General features: G+C 48.5%; 1 protein-coding gene across 2 annotated transcripts in view; it reads left to right on the plus strand.

Moving 5' to 3' along the window:
- The window catches only part of HK2 (hexokinase 2), a 60,489-nt gene that overhangs the window by 21,301 nt on the left and 11,712 nt on the right, over positions 1–27,476 (plus strand). For both annotated transcript variants that reach the window (XM_034659425.1, XM_002921461.4), the window contains exons 3-10: positions 13,974–14,122; positions 19,287–19,406; positions 20,049–20,144; positions 20,962–21,061; positions 21,382–21,565; positions 24,190–24,345; positions 25,698–25,931; positions 27,152–27,456. In XM_034659425.1, the coding sequence (XP_034515316.1) occupies positions 13,974–14,122; positions 19,287–19,406; positions 20,049–20,144; positions 20,962–21,061; positions 21,382–21,565; positions 24,190–24,345; positions 25,698–25,931; positions 27,152–27,456 (1,344 nt within the window). The remainder of the gene's footprint in view (positions 1–13,973; positions 14,123–19,286; positions 19,407–20,048; positions 20,145–20,961; positions 21,062–21,381; positions 21,566–24,189; positions 24,346–25,697; positions 25,932–27,151; positions 27,457–27,476) is intronic.

The raw sequence follows: 27,476 nt of genomic DNA on the forward strand, positions 1-27,476 counted from the left end.
CTTTTTTTTTTAAATTTTTTTTAAGAGGAGGAATTTGAAGCTTGGATGGTCAAATACTTGCCTAAGGTCACACAGCTAATGAGAGGCTGAGTCAGGATTCAAACTCATACATGCCAAAGGTCAGGCATCAAGACTGCACCCAATCCATTATGTGTGTGCGTGCACGCGTGAGCTTGTGTGCTCAGCACCAGAGTGCATGGCCCAAGCGCAGCTGAACGTGTTTGAAATGTGGGGCTGGATGTCTGGCTTCAGTAGGTGAAGACAGTTGTTGAGGAGAACTAGGTATGGGACCGGCTTTTAACATTCTCACCGCTTTCCTGAGATCGGAGACCTGGACACTTGCCTTTGCCTCTTAGAGTTTGTGCCGATTACTGTGTGATGTGGTCATTGAGTCTTCTTCCCTGACCTCAGGCTGGAGTCCTGGGATCCTGTCTGCATCCCAGGGTGGAGCCGCAAGTAGCAGTTAGCTTCGTGAATGGGAGTTGCCTGGACTGAGGTGGGAGCCAGAGGCTGACTCCTGCAGCCTTCTGGGGCAGAAGGGTCTGGGGCAAGACTTCCTGCTTGACCTCCTTTGCACACAGACGCAGGGAGATTTTTACATGACTTTGGTAGTACAGAGTACCTCTTTATAATGTCAGATTCTACAGGGTAGATGACGATGGTGTGTAAAAAGAATAACGTGTCCTGGAATGCTTTATTTCCTTAAGCAGAGCGAGTGCCCCCTGGAGTAGCGGAGACCAGATTGTAGGATCCCCTGCCCTCAGCCCCTTCATGTCTCCCTTGCTGGGGTCCTTGGGCCAGCTGCTCACCCCAGCTCTCTGGGACTCAGCTTTTTCTCCTTTGTACGATGAAGAGGTGGGTCTGGCAGTCCCAGCTCTTCTGTGCATGTACTAGAACCAGTGGGCTGTTCATTTACGTGCTAAAAAAATTCTTTGAAATACTGTGGTTGGGGCAAACCACTTAATAATGTCCAGCAGTTGGGTACCAGTCAATTCATGCAGAAAACAGTCCTCTGCAACCCATTATAAAGTAGGAGAGAGATTTACCTATATTCATACTCTGTAAAGTCATGTGTATATGTGTGTGTAAAGGTATATTAAGTCTCCAGGACGCACTGTATATGGCAACTCAGTAATACCACCTCCGGCTATAGTGTGACTTGAACAGATTCCCATAGGAACCAAAGAGGCATGTTCAAGAATGTTCATAACATTGTTGCTTATAATGACAGCATATTGGAAACAGTTTATGGACTATCCCTGTGGAGGGATATTATGCAACATAAATGTGTATATATTTATATGGATACATCTAAAAAACAATGTGTGAAACATTGAGGAAGGAGGGGCACCTCCTGGTAGCTGGATGTAACTTCAAAATCCCTCCAACAATGCTGTGCATTTATTAGGATCTAAACTGGAATATAGATTAAGATGAATGATAGGAATTGCTCTTGTAAAGTCAAGAAAGGAAACTGAACTTGGGGAGGGGAAGAAGAGGGGATGTAATTTAAAATGGTCATCGTCAAGGCTTTCAATTTTATATTTTGTTAGTTGTGGCTCAAAGTTACGGACTGTGGTAATAAGGATCGGACTCTTCAGTAGATAAAGCCTATCAGAAATGGAATTCGTCTTTATTGGCACCCCAGTAAAGTGCTGAGAAGAGAGACTGTGGGTCAGTCGTGTATGGGGATCTCTGCCTCTCCCCTAGACAGCCTGTGGTGCGCCATCAGCTTCCCGGCCCTGGCCACAGCCTGGGGTTGTTGCTACTGGGGGTTATGTGTCTGTCCCACAGAAGGCAGCGGTCTGCGTTCAAGTGATGCCTTTGCCACGATGGCCTTACTGAGTACCTTCCTCAGCCCATTCCTTTTTATATCTGGGAAATTAAATCTCAAATCTAAATTTCTGATCTAGAGGGATGTAATCTTTAAATCGGTGGCTTTCTAACTTTTCTAGACTGCATGCTTACACCAAGAAATACACGTGTGTCAATATTTGTATATAGCTAAAACAAGTTTCAGGGACCAATGTCTGTTCTTACACGTGGTGCGGTCAGATACATTGCTGTCTGTTCATTTAAAAAAGCTGCTGGTCAGGAGCCACCGAGTTTTTTCCAGCATGCTGTTTGAATGCTGCTGCCTTAAAAGCTCCTCATCCAGTGTTGTCCCAGATGGGCATTTGTAAAATTGGCTTCTTCTTGGTGGGGTGGGAGGTGGTTTCAGGGCGGTGTCGGGAGGGGTGAGGATCAGAATTCTAGTAGGTTCACCGGGGTTGTTCAAGCTGTGTGCTTTCAAGTAGTTCATGTATGCCCTTATCCTCAGTTTCCTCATTTGTAAAGAGAGGAACCATTAGGGGGTTGGAGGCCCAAGAATTAAGGGAAAAGCAAATATGTGACCTTCTCATGTTCTATAAACGCAGTCCGTGCAGCCACAACTCACCTCTGCAAGAGCCAAGGCCAGCACTAAGTCACTGAGAGAGGGCGAGTAACCCTTCTGGGTCCTTGCTTTTGGAGGGAGTGGCTGTGAAGGTTCATCCCCATCACCAGAGGCCCTGCATTTTGGAACGAGGACCAGGTTCCAGCTCTTGTGTATATGGGTCCCAGCTGTCTAATGGTAGTGAAAATCCTGGTAGAAAGTGTGGGAGAGACTCCAGGAAGCTTCAGGCTGTCCATTTATGATGGAGGCCTCCATTACACTGAAGGAAAATGAGCTTCCATGTCATGGTTTGAGGTGTGTATGAGAAGGAAGGGAATGTCAGTGGACACTGAGCCCATGGGGGCTGATTCTAAAATATCCGCACTTAATAGATTGTGTGGACCATCTTTGTACAGAAGTGTAGTTGGCACAGATAAAAACGGAATATACGTAGATGGACCAAGAACATCTTATTCAGATGGCTGTCAGTCTGGGTATGTAAAAAAAATCCTCCCCCTTCCTCTACCTCCCCCACCCTCCAGTTTTAAGAAGTTGAAAGAATTGTATAATGGACATCTGCATAGAGACTATCCAGATTCTTCCACATTGATATTTTACTAGATTTGCTTTACCACACTCCTCCCTCCTCCTACCCATCAGTCCATTTTGTTTAATGGTGCATTTGCAAAGTAAATTATAGAAATCAGTTTATTTCAACCCCCAAATTTCAGTATGCACATTACTAAATAAATTTCGGTATTTGTTTTCTTTCTAATATAAAATTTACATACAGTGAGATGACAGATTATAAGTATCATCGGATGAGTTGACAAATACATACAGATTTAGTATAGTGTATATATTTAATACAACCCCCATTAAGAGAGAGGACATTACCACCAGCCCGGAAAAGTTCCCTTGTGCCCCTTCCTAGGCGTTCCCTGTCCCTGACCAGCAGCGGCAATCACTTTTAAATTTTCCATGTGTTTGAGTTTTGCCTGTTGAACAACTTTCCATAAATCTAGTTATACAGTATTTACTCCTATGCAGGCCTTCATCTGTCCATTATACTGTGGGCTTTAGCCAGGTTGGGTATACCAGTAGTTCGTTCCTTTCGGTTGCTGATTTCATGGTGTGTTTGGAAGCCTATCTGAGGTGCATATTGATGGACACCTGGGCTGTTTCCAGTCGTTGCCTATTAGAACTATAGACAATTTTGCTATAGAAAAAATTGCTATAGACAATTTTGCACAAACCTCTTTGTGGACTCATGCCTTCATTTTCTTGGGTAAACAACCAGGAGTGGAATTTCTGGGTCATGAAGTTTGGCGTGTATTTTATTACAAGACACTGCCAGGCTTTTTCCAAAGTGATTGAACCATTCCATTTTATACTTTACACTCCCACCAACAGTGCAAGAGTGCCATTTGTTCCTTATCTTCACTGATATTTGTTGCCTGTACCATTCCCCTACCTTCTTTTGATTTTTTTTTTTTTTTTTTTTTTTTTTTTTTTGGTGCAGTGCAGAGTTGAGTAAAGCATTTGTTTGTATCTGCCGGGAACCCTGCCATCTCTGACCTCTCCATAGGCAGCCCTGCCCTAAGGCATGGCTGTGTGTGTGTGATGGTGGTGTCTGCCCCAGCCACAGTCCTGTCAGCAGGCATACCACATACATCACAGGGACCCATCTGGCTTTCAGAGGACAGAACAGTTCCATCCGAGGAGTAAACACAAGAATAACTGACACCATTTAATGAGCGATGTCTGTGCTGGGTGATTTACTTAAATAATCTATTTTATTCCCCATGCAAACTCTCTCAGAGAGACATTCCAATTTAAAAATAAGGCAACTGAGGCCAAAGGAGGTGGGTGATTGCCAAGGTCGCACATGGCCAGTGAATGGCAGAGGTGAAGAGTTGAAGAGTTTAAGGATTTAAGCAGAGGGAGTCCTGAGTCCATGGCCAGAACATTCATAATTTACATCCAATCATGTTGCTGAAAGAAAGTTTCTGGAACAAATTGGATTATCACCTTTTTAAATACATCAGAGATAGGGGTTGGCTTGGTACCATTAAAGTAAGCAGCTCAAGTACAACCCAACTGAGAATCTACTAATATTCCAGATGCAAGCTCCATTTGAGAAATAAACTTTCTTTGTGGTGTCTTTATCACCCTCTTGTCTCAACAAGATTGTTTAGATATAAAGGTGCCTTGTAAGGCCCAGGGAGTTGCAGGCTTTGCTGTATTGATCATTGGATACTTTCCCACTTCCCTGAATTGTGAATTATTTTCACAGGTGAGTATATCTCTACTGTCTAGCCAGACTGAAGTGCCGAGAGAGCGGGGGATGATGATGATGATGATGATGATGATGATGGTGGCATTTTATTTGTATTTTGTGTATGTATGAAATTGTGTATGTTGTAGTTGTAGGTTATCTATGTGAATCCAAGGAATGTGAATCCAGTGACTACTAAGCCNAAAAAAAAAAAAGAAAAAAGTAAAAGAAGAAAATGTTGACACTGGCTACATATCAAACATTTAAGTTGCATACAAACTGTAGACTTACTAAATGCCAACTGCCGTGCTTAGCACTGTCTTTGAGCAGTCTCATTCATTCTGACAGTGACCCAATGGTAGGCACTATGAACCCCATTTAATAGAAAACTAGATTCGTTTGATAGGCAACTTGCCCCAAGTCACATGGTGAGCAGATGGAAGGGCTTGATTTTAAGCCCGCCTGCTGTGTGTCAATGCCTGTGTGCTTAGCCTCACGGCTAGAGGTGCGTCTTATGCTTCTCTGGCCCTGCTCCCCCCTCTGCCCCCTGCTAGCACAATGCATTCATTCTTTGGCTAATTTGGTTCCATAGAGTCCCCACCGAGGCTGGTCCTCTGTGGGGGCAGCAGTATGCTAAAACTGCCTTGTGCCCCACCTTCAAAGAGTGAAAATTGTCCTTGGGGAGACAAAGCTTACACAGATCAAATGATTACAGAATGGTACCCAGTCATATAACGTAAGCACACACAGTATGATAAAGAGAGACTAGGCTTCTGGTAGGTTGCGCGGAGGCTAATAAAACCGGAAAGGAGCCCTTATCTTGGTTGCTCAGCATTATATCAACAGGCGTGCAGTGGAGACAGATCAATAGCCACCACACAAGCAAGTTAGTGGATTTATATGGCGCCGACAATATAAACCAGAGATCGTATTGATAAGTGGCTTCCATATAGTAGTAGCTAGAGCTTATTAAACATTTACGTGTACCAGGCTTTGTGCCAAACCCCTTACACATTCATTGCATTGAATCTTGGCCAAACACTGTGTGTGTGTGTGTGTGTGTGTGTGTGCGTGCACGTGCATGTACCCATGTTGTGTGTTTGTGTCTCTGTGCCGTGGGGAGTGGAGGGCCGGTGCTGACTAGAGAGGTCATTACTATCCCCTTTTAACAGATGATGAAACCCGACATTCCGAGTAATTTACCTGAAATTATACAGCTAATACATAGTAAAACAGGATTTGAACTGCTGGTCTACTTGCCTGAAAATCTGAACACACCCAATGGATTGAAACATGTTTTAATCCTTTGAAGAGTGGTTTCACATCTGTGGAGCAAATTTAACACTTCTGTGACTGGCACATATTTTGAGTTTAAGAAACAGTTCTTGAATATCAAAACACCAGGATGGTGCTTTCCGATGGTGCTCTGGGAGCTTTGGGGGCACTTAACAACGTGTTAATTGTGCTCCAGCCGCCTTCTTTCAATTGGAGCAGCTCTGTTTTTCTCTAGTTTTACGCTTTGGCATCTGGCATCCTATTGCTTAAAATGATTAGAAGACCAACGTCGTGGAAGATCCGATTACCCTGTTCCTTGACTGTACTAGACACCAGCATTAACTGTGATTTGATACATTTAATGACATGGAGTTACTTTATTTCTGAGCTACTGAGTGGAGACCAGCATTGTATTCTAATGGAGTAGCTGGGATGTTGGATCTTAAAAAAAGGCCACCAGATGTGGTAGTGGCTGTGGTGGTTCCAGGTACATGGAAAATATGTGCCTCAAAACCTGTGTCTGCTAAAGGTAGTTTTGCTGGATTACCTATCCAGGACCTGGAGATCTCTCCTTTCATTCCTCTTAATTGGAGTCCATGCCATACAATCTTAGAGCAGTCTCTTGCACTCTTGCAGTGTACTAGCTAGCAGGCACTTGAAAACTAAAGGATAAACAAGGTCTGCAAGGCAGAGCTACTCCAGGGAGGAAGATTGGAATGTTCAGTGCAGTCATCTGGGGCCCCTGGAAATGTTCCTGTTGTGGCAGGGCAGGCAGGAGCTAGTCCCCTTGGGGACATTGAATTATTAAAGGACCACTTAGAAACTGATTGTGACAGTACGGATGTGTGTCTTTGACCTACCTCCAAGTTCAAGGCTGCATGCCTCTGGCATTAGGTGATAAGAGCTGATGTCCTTATGGTTGGATCTAACATGGCCCTGGGGTGACCAGCCATCCTGGTGTGCCTGGGAGTCTCTCAGTTTTAGCACTGAAAGTCCCATGTCGGTCTTGGGCAAACTGGGGTGGTTTACCACCATACATGGCCCCGGAACCCAGGGCTTCATCACTGCTTGGCCTGACTTTCTTGCAGCGTCCTCCTTACCAGCATCCCTGGCGCTAGACCTGTCGTCCACAGTGCTACTAAAGCCCTATTGAAAACAAAGCTGACTCTGTGCTTCAAATCCAAGTCCTTGGCATTGGCATTTGCTACATGCATGTAGCCGTGTTGTAGGAGTCCTATGCTGCGGTCACTTCTGATGTGCCATTCCCTGAACAGGCCATGAACTTCCACACCCTTACATATGTTCTTTTCCCTGTCTGGCTACTTTATACCATCATTCAGACCTGGCTAGAAGCCTTCCTTGTCCGAGCAAAACCAGTCATTCATTCCTTCTATCATGGACTCGCCTCTGTGCATTTAACTGCTTCCTTTCTCACCAGTCTGGTCAGGGACTGGGTTTGCATACAGCACCACATGGCCGAGAAGCTTTTAGTGCTATGTTCAGTGCTCAGTGTTGAAATAGATGATTGCAGAATGAGAAGTATTTCGTTGGCCGTCCTAGAATAGATTCTGTGACTCTTAAAATAGTGATTTTTGAAAACTTTTTTTAAAGTAGTAGACCCTATTCCCAACTTTAAACAAAATGAAATCTTATGTAGAACCCCGTTATCTAAGACAGTAATGGTAGGGGAAAGATTAAAATTGGAAGTGAGGAGGTGGGAGGTGAGGTTGTGCCTTAATTGGCCTTCCTTAACCCGCGAAGATCAGGCCTTGCCACCTGCACGGGTCCCCCGAACTCCGGGAACACTGAGTAAAAATCTCTTGTTCAAAAAGACGCTTCTAGAGCTTGTCCTGAAAAAGCTCTGGGGGTGAGGGGGCCGGGCTCTGGCTCCACCCTTGAACAGGCAGGGTGCTGCCCCTTCTGAACATAGTTGCCTTTGACGAAGGGCTCTGCTGCTTCAAAACACAAACCCAAAGCCAACCTGTTTGCAGGTCAGTCAGTCTCCGAGCGCTGGTAGACACAGTGCTCCAAGTGCCTGATGGGAGGAACAGGTGGTGAGCTATTTTAATTAATGGCAAGTACCTAATGATTGAAAATAGATCCTGCTGGAAACTCCAACTGGCCCTTGCCTCTCCTACCTCAAAAATTGCCTGGACATTGCCAAGTGCAGGCCACTTATTCTTGCTTTATTAGCTATGCTGCAGTTACGGCCTGCTCAGACCCATCACTGATGTCTCCTCAACTAACCTGATGGTGACTGTCATGCTCAGGCAGCTAGTCTAATGCCATTTTAGTCCTCCTCAGCCTGTCCCCGAGACAGGTGAGTTCCCAGGAGAAAATGAAACCCTTTTATCTTGCTGGCCTTATGTATTTGATAAGAGCCTCACTGAGAGTGGGCAGAAGGGTAGTCTAGGATGGGAAATGAGTCAGCAAACACACTCTGCCAGACGAAACAACTTGGATCTTAACTGTTGGGCAATTTGATGGAGGGTGGCACGACCTAATGCTCCTGTTGCCAGTTCTCTTAACCGTGGACCAGCAGTGCTGCATTTGAGTCCTTGCTTTCTTGTAGAAGAGGGTTGGTACCCCTTCTCTTCTCTGGTTTTGGGGGGAATGCTTTTAATGAGGAGGACCTTTGGCAGAGAGGGCTTGGTGGGAAAAGAGGTCCTGTGTGATTGTGTGAGATGGCAATGATTTGTGGCTACCAAAAAGACTGTATCAACAAGCTTTAGAAGGTCCTGGGCTCCTGGGGAAGAAGGGCATGTCGCCTCCATCCAGTGGATGGGTGTCTGTCACCACTCACTCATGTCTGAGAGCACTTGGCCATCAAGTAGGCCTGGGGGAGGAGGGACGGACTGCAGTTACTGATAAAGATAAGGGAGTCTTTACTTTCTTTTTCACCACTTTATGGCTTATTTGCCTCATTCTGGATTCTGTGCCAGGCCCTCCTCAGCTTCCAGGAACAAGACACATGGGTGTGGTGCGGTGGGACAGGCACGGGCTTTGGGGTCAGATGGACTTGTGTTCAAACCCAGCAGTCATTTACCCCTGTATGACCTTAAACCAAATGACTGAACTTCTAAACCACAGCATCACTTCCTCTGCCACCCAGGCCAGCTTGGAGGGTGCTGGTGACTCTGGGCTTTATGCTCTTGGCATTGTTAATGAAGAATTCCTTATTTGAGGATTTACAACTTTCCCATGAGGAGCCTCCTTGCTCATCGCAGTAGAAAACTTTGCTGGAGAACCAGACCTGAATTTGAATCTTGGTTTCGATTACTGGACCTGAGTCTTTTTTTTTTTTTTTTCCATATGGAAAATTGGTATTATGATGCCCCATTGGGTTGCTGAAGATTGATGAGATAATGCTTATAAACAAAGTGACCATCACTTAACAAATGTTAGTTTTTCTTCCATTAAAAACACCTACGTGTTGGACCCACAATCAACTAAACCTCCCCCACACTACTGCCTTTGTCTTTCCTTGTTTTATTACCACAGTAATCCAGATGCCTGTGATGAAGTCTGAACTCTGTCCCAGGGACAAGAGAGATGAAGACAGCATTCTGGGCTTCGTTTTCCAAAAAACGTCCTGTTAAAAAAACTAGAAAATGGGAGCTGGGGAATTAGCTCAAATGGTAGAGCTCCTGCTTAGCATGTGAGAGGTAGCCGGATGGATAGCCTGTATTCTCCATGGCTGAATTTAATGAAGGGAGGGGCCCGCCCATCTGGCCAATTTACCCCAAAATGGCCGCTGTGCAGCGAGCAGGCAGCTGGGTGCCCCTAGTGGGGTGCCTACCTCGAGGAAGAGGTGGGGGGGGGCTTAAACAAAAACAACAAAAAAGAAAATAGAAGATGAATTTGAAACTTCGTTTCCTTCATTTTAGCGTGGTGCTGGCCACATTCAGGAGGAATTGGGGAGAGTTAGGAAAGGTGGCAATCTCATATAATCTTTAGAATTTGTACAGACATAACATAAAACCCAGAAACCATAAATATTTTTACAACATAAAAATTAAATGTTACTGCAGGGCAAAAATACCACAAATAAAGTGAAAAGACAGACATTTAACTGGAAAAAATAATTGTAAATATACAACCAATAAGACTATTTTCTTTAAGATGCAAAGAGCTCTTTTAGGTTAAGAAAATAATGAATGTGGGGCGCCTGGGTGGCACAGCGGTTAAGCATCTGCCTTTGGCTCAGGGTGTGATCCCGGCATTATGGGATCGAGCCCCACAGCAGGCTCCTCCGCTATGAGCCTGCTTCTTCCTCTCCCTCCCCCTGCTTGTGTTCCCTCTCTTGCTGGCTGTCTCTATCTCTGTCGAATAAATGAATAAAATCTTAAAAAAAAAAAGAATGAATGGTTTTTTTTTTTTTTTTAAGGTTTTATTTGTCAGAGAGAGCACAAGCCTGGAGCAGCAGGCTCCCTGCTGAGCCGAGGGCCTCGGCTTAGGGGACTGAGCCACCCAGGCGTCCCTGAATGTATTTTTTTTAAAAGGCAAAAGATGTGACTAGGAAGTTCACAGAACAAGGAATTCAAAATACCCGTCAACAATTCAAAATGTGTAACCTTACACAATAGAAGGAAACCCCGTTTAAAAAATGAGGTGCCACTTTGACCAAGGAGGTTGGCAAAGATTAATTTCCACATAACATGAGACCTTGGTGAGAACCATTCAGCTGTTGGTTTGTGTGGAAATTGTTGAGAACTTTTAGGCATGAACTTTTAGGCAGTGTCTTCCAAATTATAAGCATACATTCTTAGAACCAGCGATTCCAACCCCTTTCTCTGAATATGTCTGTTAACAGCCTCTGCTGTCTTTACAAAATAAATGTGCCCAAGGACACCCAAGAAACATTAATAATGATTACTTTTGGGGTGTGGAGAAGAAAAGAGAGATGTTTGCTTTTAATTTTTCCCACTTTTGTATTGTCTGAACTTTTTAAGAAAGCAGATGTTTATATTTTAACTATTTTAGAAAGTTAAATTGCTTTCCAGACGTAGCAGCATGCTCAACAATGAAAGAGACCTTACCTCTGAGCTGAAGGTCTCGTATTATAAATCGGTTGGTACTCAGACATTTTGTTTAACAAATGAACCATCAATGAGCAAATGCAATAGGAGATGTTTTCTTAATATGTTGCCTCAGCAGCCATAATCCAGCAGAATGATCTCTCTGGAACTTACTGGGTCCTCTTGTCACATGGCTGTGCACTTTCTTGAGAAACCCAATGTAAGCACGTTTTCCTGCCCCAGAGCTTTGCTCGCACCTGTCCAGTTTGAGAGTCCTGGGTGGTAGATGTCATGCTCCTTCACACCCCATCACATACTCCCATGCTGTCTGCCCTGGCCTTCTGGAATGTCCTGGAAGTTTCCCAGTAGAGGTAGGAGTTGCACCACTAGTAGGTGTAGGTGGGAATTGGAGGAACTACATGATCAAACAAAGGGGAATAGGAAGGGTGATGACAGTAGCGGTTTATTGACGACTTATTGTGAGCCTACGTATTCACACATAATATGTCCTGTGTTCCGTGTCAGCCTCATGACCTCTGGGAAAAGTCAGTATGATGGGCCGTGTTCTACAGGGGAGGTGACAGGCTCAGAGGCCACACAGGTAGTGAAGACACTGAGTTAGAGTTCAAATCAAGGCCTGTCTGCCCATCGCTGAAGGCCCAGCTCTTTACCCCTGCTCTGCAGAGGCCTCTCATGCACAGTGGGGGGGGGTGGGCACCAGGAGAACGGTCTGTCCACTGTCCCAAGGGGGGCTCACCTTCGGATTTAGCTCTAGGAGTCATGTTGCTGGGTCTGCTTCAGAGATACGAGACCCTGGAAGGAATCCAGCCCTAGGCTGTGGTAACTGGGATCCTGTGTGTTTGCAGAGGGGGTGCCGGGGAGGAGGGATGCCGAGAGGAATGTCTGTTCCGGCAGAGTCTGAAAAGAAAGCAAGGGATGACATTCCTTCCTGGGAACGGAGGCCGGGCTGGCCTTGAATCATGACCCCCTTGGGCGCCGATTCAGCGCATTGCGTGCGCCCCGGGCTGCAGAGTGCTGAGGCAGGCAGTTCATCGTTGATTTTCCTTTTCATCCCCCATGACAACCACCACATAGTTTTTCCTGAAGTCTGGCTGGGTTCCCACTACCAGGGGAGGCTCAGAGCTGGAGTGCCTGGAAAAGTCGCCCATGGCCACGGGAAGGGCAGAGTCACCCCCGGTGGGGCTGAGGTTGCCCAAGCGGTCGAACACCTGTAGCCGGTGGGGCCGGGAGGCTGTCCGGATGCCAGGGAGGGGACGGGAAATCAGCGCCCCTGAGGAGGAACCCTGAAGTCACTGGGGCAGATGCCAGTGGCTTTTCTTGGACAGGTTCCTTCAGTCCCTGCTGGTGAGAGTGATTGTGCTTTTCAGTCTGAGAGGTGGCCCAAGCCGTGAGCCCGGAGGACGCCAGTGTGGATGGCTGGATGGAACGTTTCTAGTACTTACGGGGTGCGTCCTAAGTTCTTGGCCCCGTGTTGGGTGGTTGAAGCACATTATCTCGTTTTCCCCCTCACAACAACCACCTGTGTTATGACGTTCCCATTTCAGAGGTGAGGCTGCCGAGCCTCAGGAACTTGCCACGGCCAAAACGTGGCTAGATACCTGACAAAGGGAACGTGGGCTCCAGAGCCAGGCTGTGTGTGTCGCCACTACCAGACCGCTGTTGTGTGGTGGCGGGTCCCGCAGAACCTTGGTTGGATGATGCCCCCTCCCCAAGTTGCCCCTTTGACTGTAGAGGCTGGGGGTAGTGCCCTCAGGGAGCCGGGCAGAAGTATTCTTCCTCAGGGCCAGACAGTTACTGCTGCTCAGTGGCTGGGCACAGAGCGGACCCTTGTTGGCACATTCGGTCAAAGCGCTTCCCTGCCCCGCCCGTCCGCGCTGCCTTACCTCAGTGGCCGCTCGCCCAGTGCCACTGGGCTGAGTGTTGACAAACATGCCAATAAGTGAATTCCCCAGGAAATAACACCGTGTCCTTTGAGAAGGTGTGTGGCAGTTCCGTGGAAGACTGGAGGAGCTATTGCTGGTCGGGGGAGGCTGTGGAGGGGTGAGCCCACCTCCCCCAGCCCTTGTCGGCCCCGCCAGCCCCCAGCCCTGGCCTAGCCTCTCCGCCTTTTCAGCACTTTTATTCTGTGCCATACAATGGAGCATGTCCCTGCAGCCAGCTCTATTATTGTCTAGAATCTGGATGTTTCCTGTCTACACTGCTTATTTCCTGAGGAGAAGGGACTGTGCCTTCCTGGTGACACCTGAAGATCTTGACCCACTTGTGCTGGTGGAGTCTCCCTGTCCCCCCTCCACCCCAGCTCTGGCCTGTCTGAGTGGAACAGCTGAGTGGCCTGACTCTTGTCTTACATACCTTTGGGTCAGCATTCTCACACATTCTAATAGGCCTGGGATCTTTTTGGGGGGCACCTGATTGGCTGGTTTGCTAGGCCTCTTAATTTATAGCTATTTGGACCCCATTCAGTTCATCACATGACCCTCTTATCCTGCTGTAGGACATTGCCGTCATTGCATGCAGAAATTAAAAAGTAAATTTAGTATGGGGACCACAATTTGGCGGAAAGCCCAGAGGCCCACAGACCTGTAGCCGTGTGCTGGGTATCCTGGGAGCATGAAGAACAAAACTGAGGCGTGAACTCCTGGGATAGGGCCTGGTGGGACCCTTGAGCTTGATGGGGACTTGGCTAAAAACCCCTGAAGTAGTTAGCTCTTGTGAGGGGGTGGGCACCCCATAATTGGGTGTAAGACTGTGTCATTGTGTGAATTCTAAAAGTAATATAAAAAGTGCTTAGCAGGAAGAAAAAGAATCAGACCATACATAAATGTGTGTGATAAAAAGTAAGACCCACTGGCCACCCCATCACTGGGAGATGACCAGTGTTTATGGAGGGACTCATGGGTTTTAAGTCTTGGCCTCTGTGAGGATCTTACCTTTCCTGAACTCATAGCGGTGTCTCGTCTCTTTGCAGAACACGGAGAGTTTCTGGCTCTGGACCTCGGAGGGACAAACTTCCGTGTACTTCGGGTAAGAGTAACAGACAATGGGCTCCAGAAGGTGGAGATGGAGAACCAGATCTATGCCATCCCCGAGGACCTCATGCGGGGCAGCGGCACCCAGGTATGACCCTCCTGTCAGTGGCCACTGGGGCTCTGGGCCCCACAGGCGCAGATGCTGCTCTTTCTCTGGTCTGGAGGGAGGAGACCCTGACTGAGGCTCAGATTTTCTGTGCTCTCCCTGCCTGGTGATCCCTTTCTATGCCTGGAGTTTGAGTGAGGCACCTCCATCAGGAGAGGTGCACACGGACCAGAGAGCGGGGAGCATGTGTGTGAGACCCCAGGGTCTGGATGGGCCACAGTGGGTGGTGTTTTGATTGGCCCTGTCTTTTGAGGTCTGCTTGCACGGGCTGGTCATTGATGAAAGCCTGCTGTCGGGAGGCCAGATCCACCCCACTGGACACCTGTGGTTGTGAGCAATGCCACTGAATAGCAAGTCGGAACACACGATTGTGGTTTGACACTTCCGCCTACCACTGTGATCATTCGACAGCCTTCCTTGTCTCACACTTGTTACCATAGCATCATAGGGAGAGGGAACTCGGCCCTTTATCTTTGTGGTTATTTGCTCTTTCTCTTCTTGCCTGTCTAAAACAGAAGAGGTTTTGTGCACAGGGGTGGAAGCCTATTGAGAAAACATCAAAATTCATTTTTGGGGTGTCTGTCCCACCTGGTACGGCAGTGGGCACCGTGTGCTTCCTCATTGCCCCAAATCATGCTTAGTCACCCCATATCTCTGTGTCTTCTAGAGCGTCCATACGGTAAAAGGAGTGGATAGAGAAGAAATGTGAAATCCAAGGAAGAATCCTCTCAGTAATAGGCAGGAAAAAAGGGGAGAGGATGGAATTGCACTGTGATAATCTCCAGACATGTATTGAACTTCTCCTGTGCGCGGGATAATGGTTCTTGCTGGGAATCAAAGTCCCGGCCTTGCCCCTCCTGGGCTTATAGCACAGCTGGACCACCCGGACACACAGCCCACCCCTCCCAGAAAGTAATACTTGTGTTGAAGTGGATGAGGGACCATCAGGAGGAGCTGACACATGACGATTTGTGTGACAGGCTGAGCAAAGGATATTGTATGCATTTCTTCTTCTTATCCTCACACTGGCCCTGTGAGGCTGAGTGCTTCTGTTAATCTCACTTTATAGATGTCGAATTGGGTTTTGAAAGGCTGAGTGAATGACTTGGCCTTAGATCATAGGGGTGGGAAGGGCCAGAGTCACAGCATAAAGCCAGATTGATGTGTTTGCACAATTCTCGGAGGCTCCGTCCACTTGGTAGGCTGTGTGGTGTGGTCCCTGTGAGTGGTACTTCCTGGCATTAGGCAACACGGTGGTCCTGGATCCCAACTACCTGCCCCTGCTTCCAGAGTAGTAGACACTCCCTGAAGGGGCTGGTGCTCTGGCACATGTGAAGTCCTGTGGGGCAGGCCTTTTGGGGAGCTCTCCCTCTCAAGAGTTCCCCCAGGAGAGCCCTCCTACAGAGGGGACTCTTCCGGCCACCACACCAGAAGTATCTGGCCGGTTGGCGGGTGACTGCCACCGGTCCAGCATGTTCTCTGCTCTTGGGTATCCAGGGAAACAGGTCTCCCCTTTCAGCTGCTCTGCAAAAACCTTCCTTGGGATGTTCTTCCAGCTCCTTCTTCAGCTGCTTCTCAGTCCATGGGTAGGAGTCCCTGAGGACATTCCCAGGTGATGGCACTGCTGTGGGGATGACTGTCTGCTTGCATGCTGGCTAGTCCCGCTGATTTTCTCTCCAGCGTGTACTCAGTAAAAGAGCGAGTAGAGGACGTGGAATCCAGTAAGATGCCCAGTGTGGTCACCTCTTAGGCCTTAGGGTTTGGAAGGGGTGGAGTCTTCTTACTCCTGGTGTACTGTTCTTCCCACCATATTGGGCCCCCTCTCCAGAAGGGAATTTCAGACCCCGAGGAGAACGTGTGGGGGAGAGACTGCTGTTAGACTCTTTATTTGTCCCTGGGGACAGTGCTGAGGGTACACCTGCTTTCCTTGTTTTCATGCTGGGGTTGAACAAGGGAGGTGAAATCCCTGAGACTGTGGGATTTTAGCTCTCTGGGGGTGTTCACCTAGCTTCAGTATCCATAAACAATGTTTTAGTCCAAATTNTACACCTGCTTTCCTTGTTTTCATGCTGGGGTTGAACAAGGGAGGTGAAATCCCTGAGACTGTGGGATTTTACCTCTCTGGGGGTGTTCACCTAGCTTCAGTATCCATAAACAATGTTTTAGTCCAAATTAAAAAAAAAAAATGAGACCCACCTGGAAGAAACGATAAAGTTATTGTGACATTTTAAAAGTTTTTAATAAATGCAAAAGTGCTATATAAAAATGAACGAAAGAAAATGAGAAGAAAATACAGGTGTTTATTCCACCCTAAGGAAGGGAAAGAATACTCTGCTTAAAAGCAGGAAGTATGGCAGGAAGGTGTTAGCTCTTTCTCCCAGAAAACAGTTGGTCAAAAGACTGGAAGAAATTTATAGTGGCCTTTTTAAAAGATTTTTTAAAAAGGTTTTATTTATTTATTTGAGAGAGAGAGCATGAGCAGGCTGGAGGGGCAGAGGGAGAGGGAGAAGCAGACACTGTGCTGAGCAGGGAGCCCAATGCAGGGCTTGATCCCAGGACTTGGAGATCATGACCTGAGCGGAAGGCAGTTGCCCAACCTACTGAGCCACCCAGGCGCCTCTGTAGTGGCTATTTTAGTGGTGGAATTACTGGTGCTTTTTTCCCTTTATTTTCTTTTTCTTTTGGATCATAGGTATCAATCTTTTAACTGGAGGAAAACAAATGGATTTTAAACATAAGTTTTAGTTAAGACCAAGACCAAATCACCAAGCCCTAAACTGGCAAAGATTTATGAAGATCTGTGAACTTGGACAGTGTGGGTCCCTGGATAAAATCTGTCTTCTAGCATGCGAACTTCCACTTGAGAGCAGTGAATTATAGATTGTAATAGTGGCCACATTAGATATTTAAGTGTATCTTGTGGGAAGGGGAGTGAGCATTCTCAGACCAATAAGGAAAGGGAAACCTTTTCTAACCTCATAAAATGGTGCCCTTTGAGCCTTTTTATGGCAGGAAGGTGTTAGCTCTTTCTCCCAGTATCTTATCCTTAGATCATCAGCTAATAGAAAAAGAGATAGTCTTCCAATTAAGGGAGCAAATGGTCACCTCTTCCCTGCTTTGAAAGAGATGTAGGCTCTTCTAACCGAGCACTGTCCAGTAGAACTCTTCGCAGCGTATCTGCCCATTGCAGATACGTTAGCCACTAGCTAGCTACCGGTGGCAACGAGCACTTGAAATATAGCTAGTGTGATTGAGGAAGTGACTATTACATTTTTTAAGATTCTCAGTGATTAAGATAACTACAGCTAGTGGCTACTGTATGTAAGTTAGTATCTCTTCACTGTCTCTCCTTGTGGGAGCACAGTTGGAAAGGGAGCAGCGGATCGGGGCTGGAGGATGGCAACCATTTTGCTTTTCCCCCTTCTTAAGCACCCCCTCCCTTCATCTCTGATGATTGGCCTTCTCTCTTCGCACAGCTTCTGCCACTTCTTTTTTGGATAAACACTATTTTTACTAAAGATCATTTTGACTATACTACCAGGAAGAGGGTGCTGGGAATTTGATTATACTGTAAATTTTGTTTCGGGTCAACTTCCTAACAGAAGAATAGAACTTACTGAGTATCTGTCTAGAAACCTTATGTACGTGTTAAAATACTTGGCTTCCGCCCAGGGTAGTTGGCACTTATGCATTGATGATCCTCTTTGTGAGAGAGCCTTGTTGTTCCTCGGTCTTTGTTCTTGAGAATGTTTTTGTTCAGAGATTTGAGAGTTTCAGCATCATCTGAAGTTAATTTTGCATGTGACCAGACAGGGATAGGATCAGTGCAGGAAGTTGTTAGAGCTGGCCACCTTCTAGATGGGGGTGGCCTTTTCTTCCTGGATTGCTCCCATACCTTAGCCATCTGGGGAGCCAGCGGGCCTCTCGGTCTACTCTGCCACCCCCAACCTCTCAGTTCCTTTGTAAATGAAAATACCTTTTGTGGTTAGTGCAGTGGTTCTTAAAGTACTGCCTCAGGGTCACCTGGAGGGCCCCTCCCCTACAGTTTCTGATTCAGCAGGTTTGGATTTGGGCCCTAGAATTTACATTTATAACATGATGGTGGTGGCGTTGCTGGTCCAGGACCCACAACGCCCAGGAACCCCTGGTTTAGTGGAATCTTCCTTTTCTTCTGTCTGGAGAAGAAAAGATATATTCTCATCCACTCCCCTTGGCTTTTAGATTTTGCCATCTGGTCAATCTGCCTCTTGGCATCTACTTGGTCTCTTTGGCCTCTGCTTACTTTTTGTACAGAATGCCCCTGGCCTCAGCCTGTAAGCATCTGGAGGAGATCACTGCCTCTCTTTGAGAATGCTGAGTGGGCAAGAAGGAAGCCATGTGACTGTGGGCCTTGGGACTGATTGAAAGCCTGGATAGTTGTAAATACAGCTTTTTCTTAGGAGCTGTGGGTCCTGCTTGGCATGGTCACGTTGTAAGGCTGCCCATCCACAAAACCCTATTTATTCTTCAGTGCTCTTCATGGAGTCACTTGGTGTTTCATTTTGAAGCTAGAAAACAAAAATAACTTCTTTGAAATGTTCCTGGGAAATTACTTTTCCAGAATGGAGGAAAAATATAAGAGTTACTTATTTTTGTTAAGTTCAGAGAATGCCAACAGAGAATGTCCCACTCCCTCCCCAATCACAAGAGACAGGGATGCTAGAATACTTCCTGGCAGTGAGACGGGCTGCCCACAGTCAGCTGTGCACCATGTCAAGGGGGGGTTCTGACAGAGCCACCAAGGGATGTTCTGTTCCCAGGGTATGTGATGACTTTCTGATCAGCTTTACCTATGATTTCTCCTGCCTCTCACAGGGTTATTTTGACAGTGGTTTAGATAAATAGTTTGAGTGGAAGACAGTATTTAATAAGTACTAACTACTGTTAAGCCCTTATAATTTATTGACACATTTAATCCTTTTGGTAACTCTGAGGTCAGGTACAGTTATCACCCCCATTTTATAGATGAGAAAATTAAGACTTCAGAGGGGGTACATATCTTGCACACGTTCAACTAGTTCCTTTCTTGAGCCCAAAGTCTAGGTATGCTCTTCATTTCCTTGCTATTCTCCCTCCTCACTCATTTTCCCGTGCTGTGTGCTCTCAGCTGTTTGACCACATTGCGGAATGCCTGGCTAACTTCATGGATAAGCTGCAGATCAAAGACAAGAAGCTCCCCTTGGGTTTTACTTTCTCATTCCCCTGCGTCCAAACGAAACTAGATGAGGTAAGATGAGTTCTTCAGACACTTTTTTTGTTGCTTCATCTTTGGGCTGGGAGGTCTGGGATGAACTTTGAGCCAGCTGCTTCTGTGGTTTTAGAGGCGGCTCTGATGGTTTTATGGACAAGGTTGAGTATTGAGAGTTCTGTCCTTGTGAGTGAGTGTGTTTAGGTGTTGGGGGGATGGTGAAGAAGGATCAGAAGTGGGGGGAGAGTCTCTATCCCCCGTCCCTCAAAGGACAATGTGCAATCCCCCATATGTTGTACATTATCCTCATCCCTTGTAGGGAACCAGGAATGGGAATTTAGGAACCCCCTTGATACAGAGTATCCTGATGAAGTTCCTTGGAAGAAAGATGTCTGGGGAGTTAATGATGAATCTCTTATTTTGGCATTTCTAAAGCCTGTTCTTTCCACTTCTTGGGGGCAGTAGTTCATGAAGGAATCATTCATTTAATCTTCTTCCTGGGGCTTCAATGGGGCCCCAGTTTCTCTTTCCTAGGCTAGTCAGGAAGCAGTATGAATATTTAAGCACTGTTATAGTTTAGCTTAGCTCGTGACAGAGGTCTCCACTTACTAATGGTTGTTTGAATAGTGTGGTCTGAGTTTTGTGAGGAATCAGTGTTCATTTCCTTGGTCCTTTCTTCAGAGTTTCCTGGTCTCCTGGACCAAGGGGTTCAAGTCCAGTGGTGTGGAAGGCAAAGACGTGGTTACTCTGATCCGAAAGGCCATCCAGAGGAGAGGGGTGAGTAGGGGAGGTAGGGACGGGGAGGTAGGGGTGTGGGATCTGTAGGTCCTTTACATTCCTTTGTGTCTACTCTGAAATCTTTCCCAGTCTGTCCTCAAATCAGCACGAGAACCTTTTTGTAGTTCTTCAGGAGAAATTTTCTTTTCCTTCCCTGCTAGGTTTACCCAATAATATTGAATTTTTTACAATTTTATTGAGATATAGTTGACATGGCTAAGTTTAAGGCATACCTCATAATGACTTGGTATCCATATACTGTGAAATGATTGCCACACTGATAATCTTACATATAAGCAGATGTCTCTGGGGTCTTCAGATAAGCATGAAGGATAAATAATCTTGCCTTGGTATAAGAAAAACCCTTCAGTCTTTAACCTGAAGAAGACATGATTATCATTTTCAACCAAGAAGGTTGGGATGGTGTTGGCATCAGGATGGAATGGGGCAGAGAGAGAACCAGATTAAGTTCTGGTCATAGAAGTTATAGGGAAGGAGAGAAAGAAGAGAAGAAGAAAGAGAAGGAGAAGGGGATAGCAGTGACAGGATGGGCTCTTGTGAATGCAGTGATGTCTATAAATTTGACTGCAGGGCTGGTGGCCTCCATGGAGACAGGCAGGGTGGGAAGTGAGTCACTGCTGTCAGACTGGGTCTGGACCCAATTCCCAGCTCCAACCTTCTTCGGCTCCAAGTAGGGTTAGTAAGGGGGCAGCCCGAACGCCCCTGAGCTCTGTGTCTTGCTGCTTTTTCTCTCCATCTTCACAACCGTAACCTTTCTGTGATGGTGAAGATCAGAGCCTCCCTTTTATCCCTGCAGGACTTTGATATTGATATTGTGGCTGTGGTGAATGACACAGTTGGGACCATGATGACCTGTGGTTATGATGACCAGAATTGCGAGATTGGTCTCATTGTAGGTGAGTGAACACACTGGGTGTGGGGGGCCGGTGCTGGCTAATGGATGGGGGTGTGGGCTGGAAAGGGAGGAGGGCTCCATGGCCTGGATAATTCTTTGTACTTCATATTAGAAGATGATGGTGCAGTCCCTTTGGAGGGCTGAGCCAGAACTTGCGGGTTGGGGGTGGTTGTGGTTTGGATCATGCTGGGACACTCCAGGAGCCTGCACTGAGGCATCCCGGCCTCTCTAGGCAGTCTCAGGATGCTGGAGCGAGAGGCAGACGGGGGCTGGGGAGAGACCAGAGCAGGCGGGTGCTAAGCAGTCCCCTGTTTTGACCAGGCACGGGCAGCAATGCCTGCTACATGGAAGAGATGCGCCACATTGACATGGTGGAGGGAGACGAGGGGCGGATGTGTATCAACATGGAGTGGGGGGCCTTCGGGGACGACGGCACGCTCGATGACTTCCGCACCGAGTTTGATCAGGAGATCGACATGGGCTCCCTGAACCCCGGGAAGCAACTGTGAGCAGCAACCCCTGTGTGCGGCGGGCTCGTGGGGGTGGGCTCAGGAGCTGGGCCGGGGGCTGACCGGGGCTGGGGGGTGGTTCTCACTTCTGCTGTGTAGTCTCACGTTCCCCGGAAGGTTGCCCAGGCTCCCCCAGGTGCGGGAGCCGTGTGCTCCTCAAGTGCTCGTGACTGTAAATTGCCGAGAGGGCTCTAAACACGAATAAACAAGCGGACAGACCATGTTATAGGTAACAATTTGGCTCTGTCCTTCAGAGCCATCATTTTAGAAGGTCATTTCCTGAGTGTTGGCTCTGCTCTTTCTTCCACCTTCAATGTGTATGCTGTCCGTTGAAACAGTTTGTGAGACACAGAAGAAAAGTCGTCTTGGGATGGCCAAGCTTAAGGGTCCCTGAAACCTGTCTTCGTAGCTCGCACCCCTGCCACCGCTCAGAGGATGAGGCTGTGACACTTGCCTCCTACGCACTGGCTGAGGCTCTGACTCTGACCTCTAGCAGAGCTGCCTGTGAGCTGAGCTGGCCCCAGCTAGAGGCAGACCCACGGCCTCTGGAAGAGCTGGTTTAGGAGCCTTCTTGGCCGCTTCCCCGGACCTGTGGCCCAGCCGGGGTTCCTGGGTGGACTGGACCAGGAGGGCCTCCCGCATTTTGCGCCCTGAGTGTTAGACTCTCCAGCCTAGCTAGGCTTGACTTTTAGGTACTTTTGACTGTTACAAAACATTATTTCGCTGTCATTATTACACCAACATTGGCCCAATGTCCTTATTAAAGATCTTGAAACAGGGATTGCTGTAAGCTTCGAAGGCAGTTGCAACATGTTTTGAGCAATTCAGGCCCCCTCTGTCTTCTTGGTGCTGTGACTGTTGCAGGAAAGCTTCTGGCATAGCTCTCTGCTCAGAGAGGAAAATCCAGCTCTGTATGCCAGCTCAGCAGTGGCGTGTCTTTTTCTTTACAGGGAGCGTCCTTGCTTCCCCAAGGCACGGTTTATCTAAGTCACAAGCTTCTCCCACACATGGAAGCACGAGTCCACTTGTAACTTTCATAGGAAACTCTAGCTGTGTCTGCCATGGCTGGTGAAAACTTAGGAGCTGAAAAGTTACTCGCTCAGGGTCTGCCTCCATGAATGAGGCACACCCAAGCCGTTCAGAGGAGCTGTGTGCCCTTAAAAGTGTCTGAAGACAGAATGGCCAGCCCGGCCCTGGCAACACACCACTCGCTCAGCATTAGACAAATCGAAGCCTGGGAAGACACAGTCTATACAGTGTTAGCCGTGGTGGCCCTGAAGTCATTATTGGGCTCCAGGAGGAACTTTTTCCCCACTCTTGATGTATTTCTAAAGAAATATTTTTTAACTGTTGACTGAAACAAAGGTTTAATTAAAAAAAAAATGGGAATAAAAGCTTTTGTAAGTCACCCACGATTCGGAGCCCCGCGGGGCCCGTCCCCATCTGTCGTGGAACTAGCTGTTTTGGAGAAGGTGTAGAGGCAGACACACGAGTCCCTTACCGTTAGAGCCGGGCTGCCCCCCACACAGTGGGCCTCTGCTGGTGCTCGAACCTTTTAAATGCACCCTTTGCTCAGGCAGTTTTGCCAGCTCGGCACTCAGCTCTAGCTTGGCCATACCTAGCCCTGGGTCTCCAGCGAGTCACTTCCTGAGGGCCTGGCTTCCTCTCTCATAGATTGTACCAGGTGACATCATAATCCCTTCAACACCCCCACTCTGGGTTTCTTGGCTGAAGCCCAGCCTAAGTAGTGTCCGCTGGCCCTAGGGGGGCCTCCTTTCTTGGCCCCAGGTCCTTCAATACCAAGAGAGGGACTTCTTTGCCACAGAGAATGGGGGAGGTTTCTCCTATCACACCGTTTGAGCCAGAAACACTGGCTTCTAAAGAAAACAGCATCACCTAGTGTTGAAAAAATAAATTAGCTGATTGCTCTCTGGGGGCAGCCCTCTGCCTCTCTAGAACATGCCTTTATCTTGTCACCTGCCTGCTCAGAAGCTTCCAACGTGTCCTACTCCAAAATTCCCACAACCGTCTGACATTTAGAGCATCTTCTTCTCTGTCCCAACCTGCCCTTCTCATCATGCCCATCTTCCCACCCCCACCCCCGGGTTGTTTTCACCCTGTCTTCTAGGAATCCACAAATGACCTTGCAAGGGGAGGGCAGTGTGAGATGTTGCTGGGCCCATGCTGCTAATTGGAGCATATTGACTCTTTCTCTTGAGTATAAATATTGAGGTTCCTCAGAAGGTTTCATTTTAAAAAAGGATTTCCTTGCTACAGAAAAAACAAATTTAGAAGTCACTACCCTATATGTAACTTACTTTCCCTAGAATTCAGGCTGTTCCACAATGTTCTGCATCCCTTGGATGTTTAGTTTGGCTGCTAAAGGCCCGTCCCCTCCATAGTTGAAGGCCCACTGGCCTGCAGAGATGGAGCAGACGCGCCGACCCTGCAGCCTCCCCCGAGCTGTCACGTCTCTGCACATCTTAGTCTCAGCAATGCCACACAAGTCAGCCCCACAGTGTGCCCCAGCTTCCCGTGTGTGCATGTTGCCTCCACGGGCGAGTTGTGAGTTTGTGGATAGCAAGGACTGTTCTTCATTGTTTGGTCTGTATCCCTGCAGATTTGAGAAGATGATCAGTGGGATGTACATGGGAGAACTGGTGAGGCTTATCCTGGTGAAGATGGCCAAGGAAGAGCTGCTCTTTGGGGGGAAGGTCAGCCCAGGGCTCCTTACCACCGGCCAGTTTGAGACCAAAGACGTTTCAGACATTGAAGGGTAAGCTTCCAGGCCCCTCTCTGTTCACTGGGTCTCCTCCAGAAGAGTGGACAGGTTGTTGGGGAATGAGGAGGGGAGCTGGCTCTTGACCCTTCAGATTTGGCCAGCAAGAGGGTCTTGCACGACGTGGGCCATGGCAGGCCTCTGGCTTGACTTCAACTTTTCAGATAGTGTCTACCCTTATCCACTACCCAAGTGGCTCCTGGTGCTGCATGGGTGGGGGTGGGGCTTGGCTTAATGCCGGAGGCTCCCAGTGGGCCCCTTGGTGACTCATCCATCTATTTCTTTCCCTTCTCCTGAAGCTCTGACATTTCCTTCTCTGTTGGTGATTCTCCAAACGGGCTCTGTCCTGACCCCTGCTTCTCTAACAGAAGAATAGGTCTTTGGATGGCCCTACGATTTACCCATTTAGTTCCAGTAGGTATAGCTGAGGCCTGAATTTCAGAAAGTGGCATGGGTGGGAGTGAGATGGCCTGAATTTTGTTTTTCAATTAACAGAATCCAAAGAGTTGGGACCAGTTTCCTGTTTTTGAGAGTTCCACTTGTCGCTTGAGGAGGTCCTGTTGTTTCAGAGACCAGATGGCGGAGAGGAGGGGAATTGGGTGCTAAAGGGAGCCGTGAAACTGTTCCAGTGACCTCAAGTGGAAACACTTGAGGGAATTGTGCCTGCTTGTTAAACCCCGAGGGGATGGAAGGGTGCATACTTGTGAGGCACTTCGCTCCCGTAAGAAGACTGCTCAGTTCATGGCAGCGGACACTAGCACGGTCTCTAGCGTAGGTTAAGGCAGTGCCAGCCCCCCGTGAAAGGCAATGAGCTGACAGCTTCATAGAGAGAAAATGGGGTGGGCTCCGCAGCTGGGTGGTTGGTGGCAGGGACACTGTTCCTTCTATGCCTAGATAAGCAAACATAGCTCGTTTTCTCTCTCTCTCTCTCTCTCTCTAGCTCATTCTCTCTCTCTCTCTCTCTCTCTCTCCTCTCACACACACACACACACACACACACACACACACACCCCCCTTGGTGTGTGAAGCCATAAGAACAGTGCCTTGTCTTACATAGTATGTGCATAAAAAATACTGCTTTTCCCATTGGGAAAAGGAAGCACCTGAGCAGTGTGTGTGTGTGTGTGTGTGTGTGTGTGTGTGTGTATGTGTCTGGAAGAGGGGCTTCCTGTTGGCTCTGTTGCGTTTTCCCCTTGTTCTATCTTCCCATCGATGGGCAGAGCCATGAGGGGGTGTCTGTCCTCCCTGGGAGATGGTGTTTGCTGGAGCTGAGTGATTTCTTTGTCACTCCCTCCCACTGGCCGCAGTGGGTTGGACACGTGCCCACACACTGTCCTTTTCTCTCCCAGGGAGAAGGACGGCACCCGGAAGGCGCGTGAGGTGCTGTTGCGGCTGGGCATGGACCCGACACAGGAGGACTGCGTGGCCACTCACCGGATCTGCCAGATCGTGTCTACGCGCTCAGCCAGCCTGTGCGCGGCCACCCTGGCGGCCGTGCTGCGGCGCATCAAGGAGAACAAGGGCGAGGAGCGGCTGCGCTCCACCATTGGGGTGGATGGCTCTGTCTACAAGAAGCACCCACAGTGAGTCAACCTGCCCGAACCCCCAGAGCACGCGGGGACCCCTGACAGGCCTGCGAGAGACCCTAGTGACTCCATGGCAACTCCGTGTTGCATTCTGGAGCGGTGGAGATGGACTGTGGCATTGAGGGGTTTGTAGGATGAGCTCCCAGCTGGGCGTGTGGGGGTTGGGAGGGTGGCGTCCTTGGCGGAGGTGGAGGTGAGTTCTGAGGGCTCCCGATGCCTGGAGCTCTAGCCAGGCTCTCCTGGCCACAGGGCTCTGCCACCCTCTTGTTGAGGAGTTCGGGTTCCTCTGTACTTGCTTCCTTGACTCTTATGTGTCTGGGTGGTCCGTTCAAGTGCTGTGTCCTCTGCCAGAGGACATCCTAGCTGGCTCAGCCTCTCTGGCTGACCTGGGCATTGAATCGATCCTGCACTTCCCTCCATGTTTGATCCCTTGGGTCCTAAGTGCCAAAATATTCAAATTTCACTTGGTACCTGGCTGATCTCTCTTTCGTGCCCACTTACCTCATTGTCGCTGGATGTGAGCACCAGTTCCATGTGCCTTCAGTAACTGAATCGGTTGATGCCGAAGGTTTTCGAACGTGTGCGTGAATCACCTGGGGTTCTTGTTAAGAGGCAGATCCTGATTCAGGAGGGTCCAGCCCGAGACCCTGTATCGGGGGCCCCCGGGGAGCTGCTGCCTACAGACCACACTTGGAGCAGTGAGGCCCCGGAGACCGCAGCTCAGCGCAGCCACCACCCAAGAATTTCTTGCTGAACATACCTGTTGTCTTGAGCTGTTCAGACACCTTTGCATTGTTGGCAGAAATTGGCCAAAGAGACCAAAGCCCAGAAGAAGGCTTCTCCTTTTTCTGTTTTGGGTTTTTCGCAGGCAGCATCTCATGAAGTGAGCGCTGAAGCACGGGTCGTAGCAGTGTCGGAATGCCCCGATTCCGGGGCTCATGTGTTGGGTGGAGCAGCCATGGCCTGTGGGAGGGGATGACTGTGTGCAGTGGGTGGTGCTTTCCTACAGCGGCCCTTTCCCTTCCCCCAGCCGGGGTGGTCATGGACGACCGAGCTTGCACAGTGTTGACCGCTAACTTGGGGGAGCGGGGAGAGGCTGCTCAGGGCAGCATCTGCTCCTGCGGGTGCCTCCCCGCCTTGGGCTGAGGCGGTGAGCCCTTCGCACCCTTGACCCTCACTGCGGACTCCCGTCTCTTCCCCTCTCACGGCGACTGCAGCTTTGCCAAGCGTCTTCACAAGGCCGTCCGGCGCCTGGTGCCCGACTGCGACGTCCGCTTCCTGCGTTCCGAGGATGGCAGCGGCAAGGGGGCGGCCATGGTGACGGCGGTGGCCTACCGGCTGGCCGACCAACACCGGGCCCGCCAGAACACCCTGGAGTCTCTGAAGCTGAGCCGAGAGCAGCTGCTGGAGGTCAAGAGGAGGATGAACGTAGAAATGGAGCGAGGTCTGAGCAAGGAGACTCACGCCATTGCCCCCGTCAAGATGCTGCCCACCTACGTGTGCGCCACGCCTGACGGCACAGGTAGGCGAGCGCGGTGGGCC

Source organism: Ailuropoda melanoleuca, chromosome 4 (assembly GCF_002007445.2).
Source record: "Ailuropoda melanoleuca isolate Jingjing chromosome 4, ASM200744v2, whole genome shotgun sequence".
NCBI lineage: Eukaryota > Metazoa > Chordata > Mammalia > Carnivora > Ursidae > Ailuropoda > Ailuropoda melanoleuca.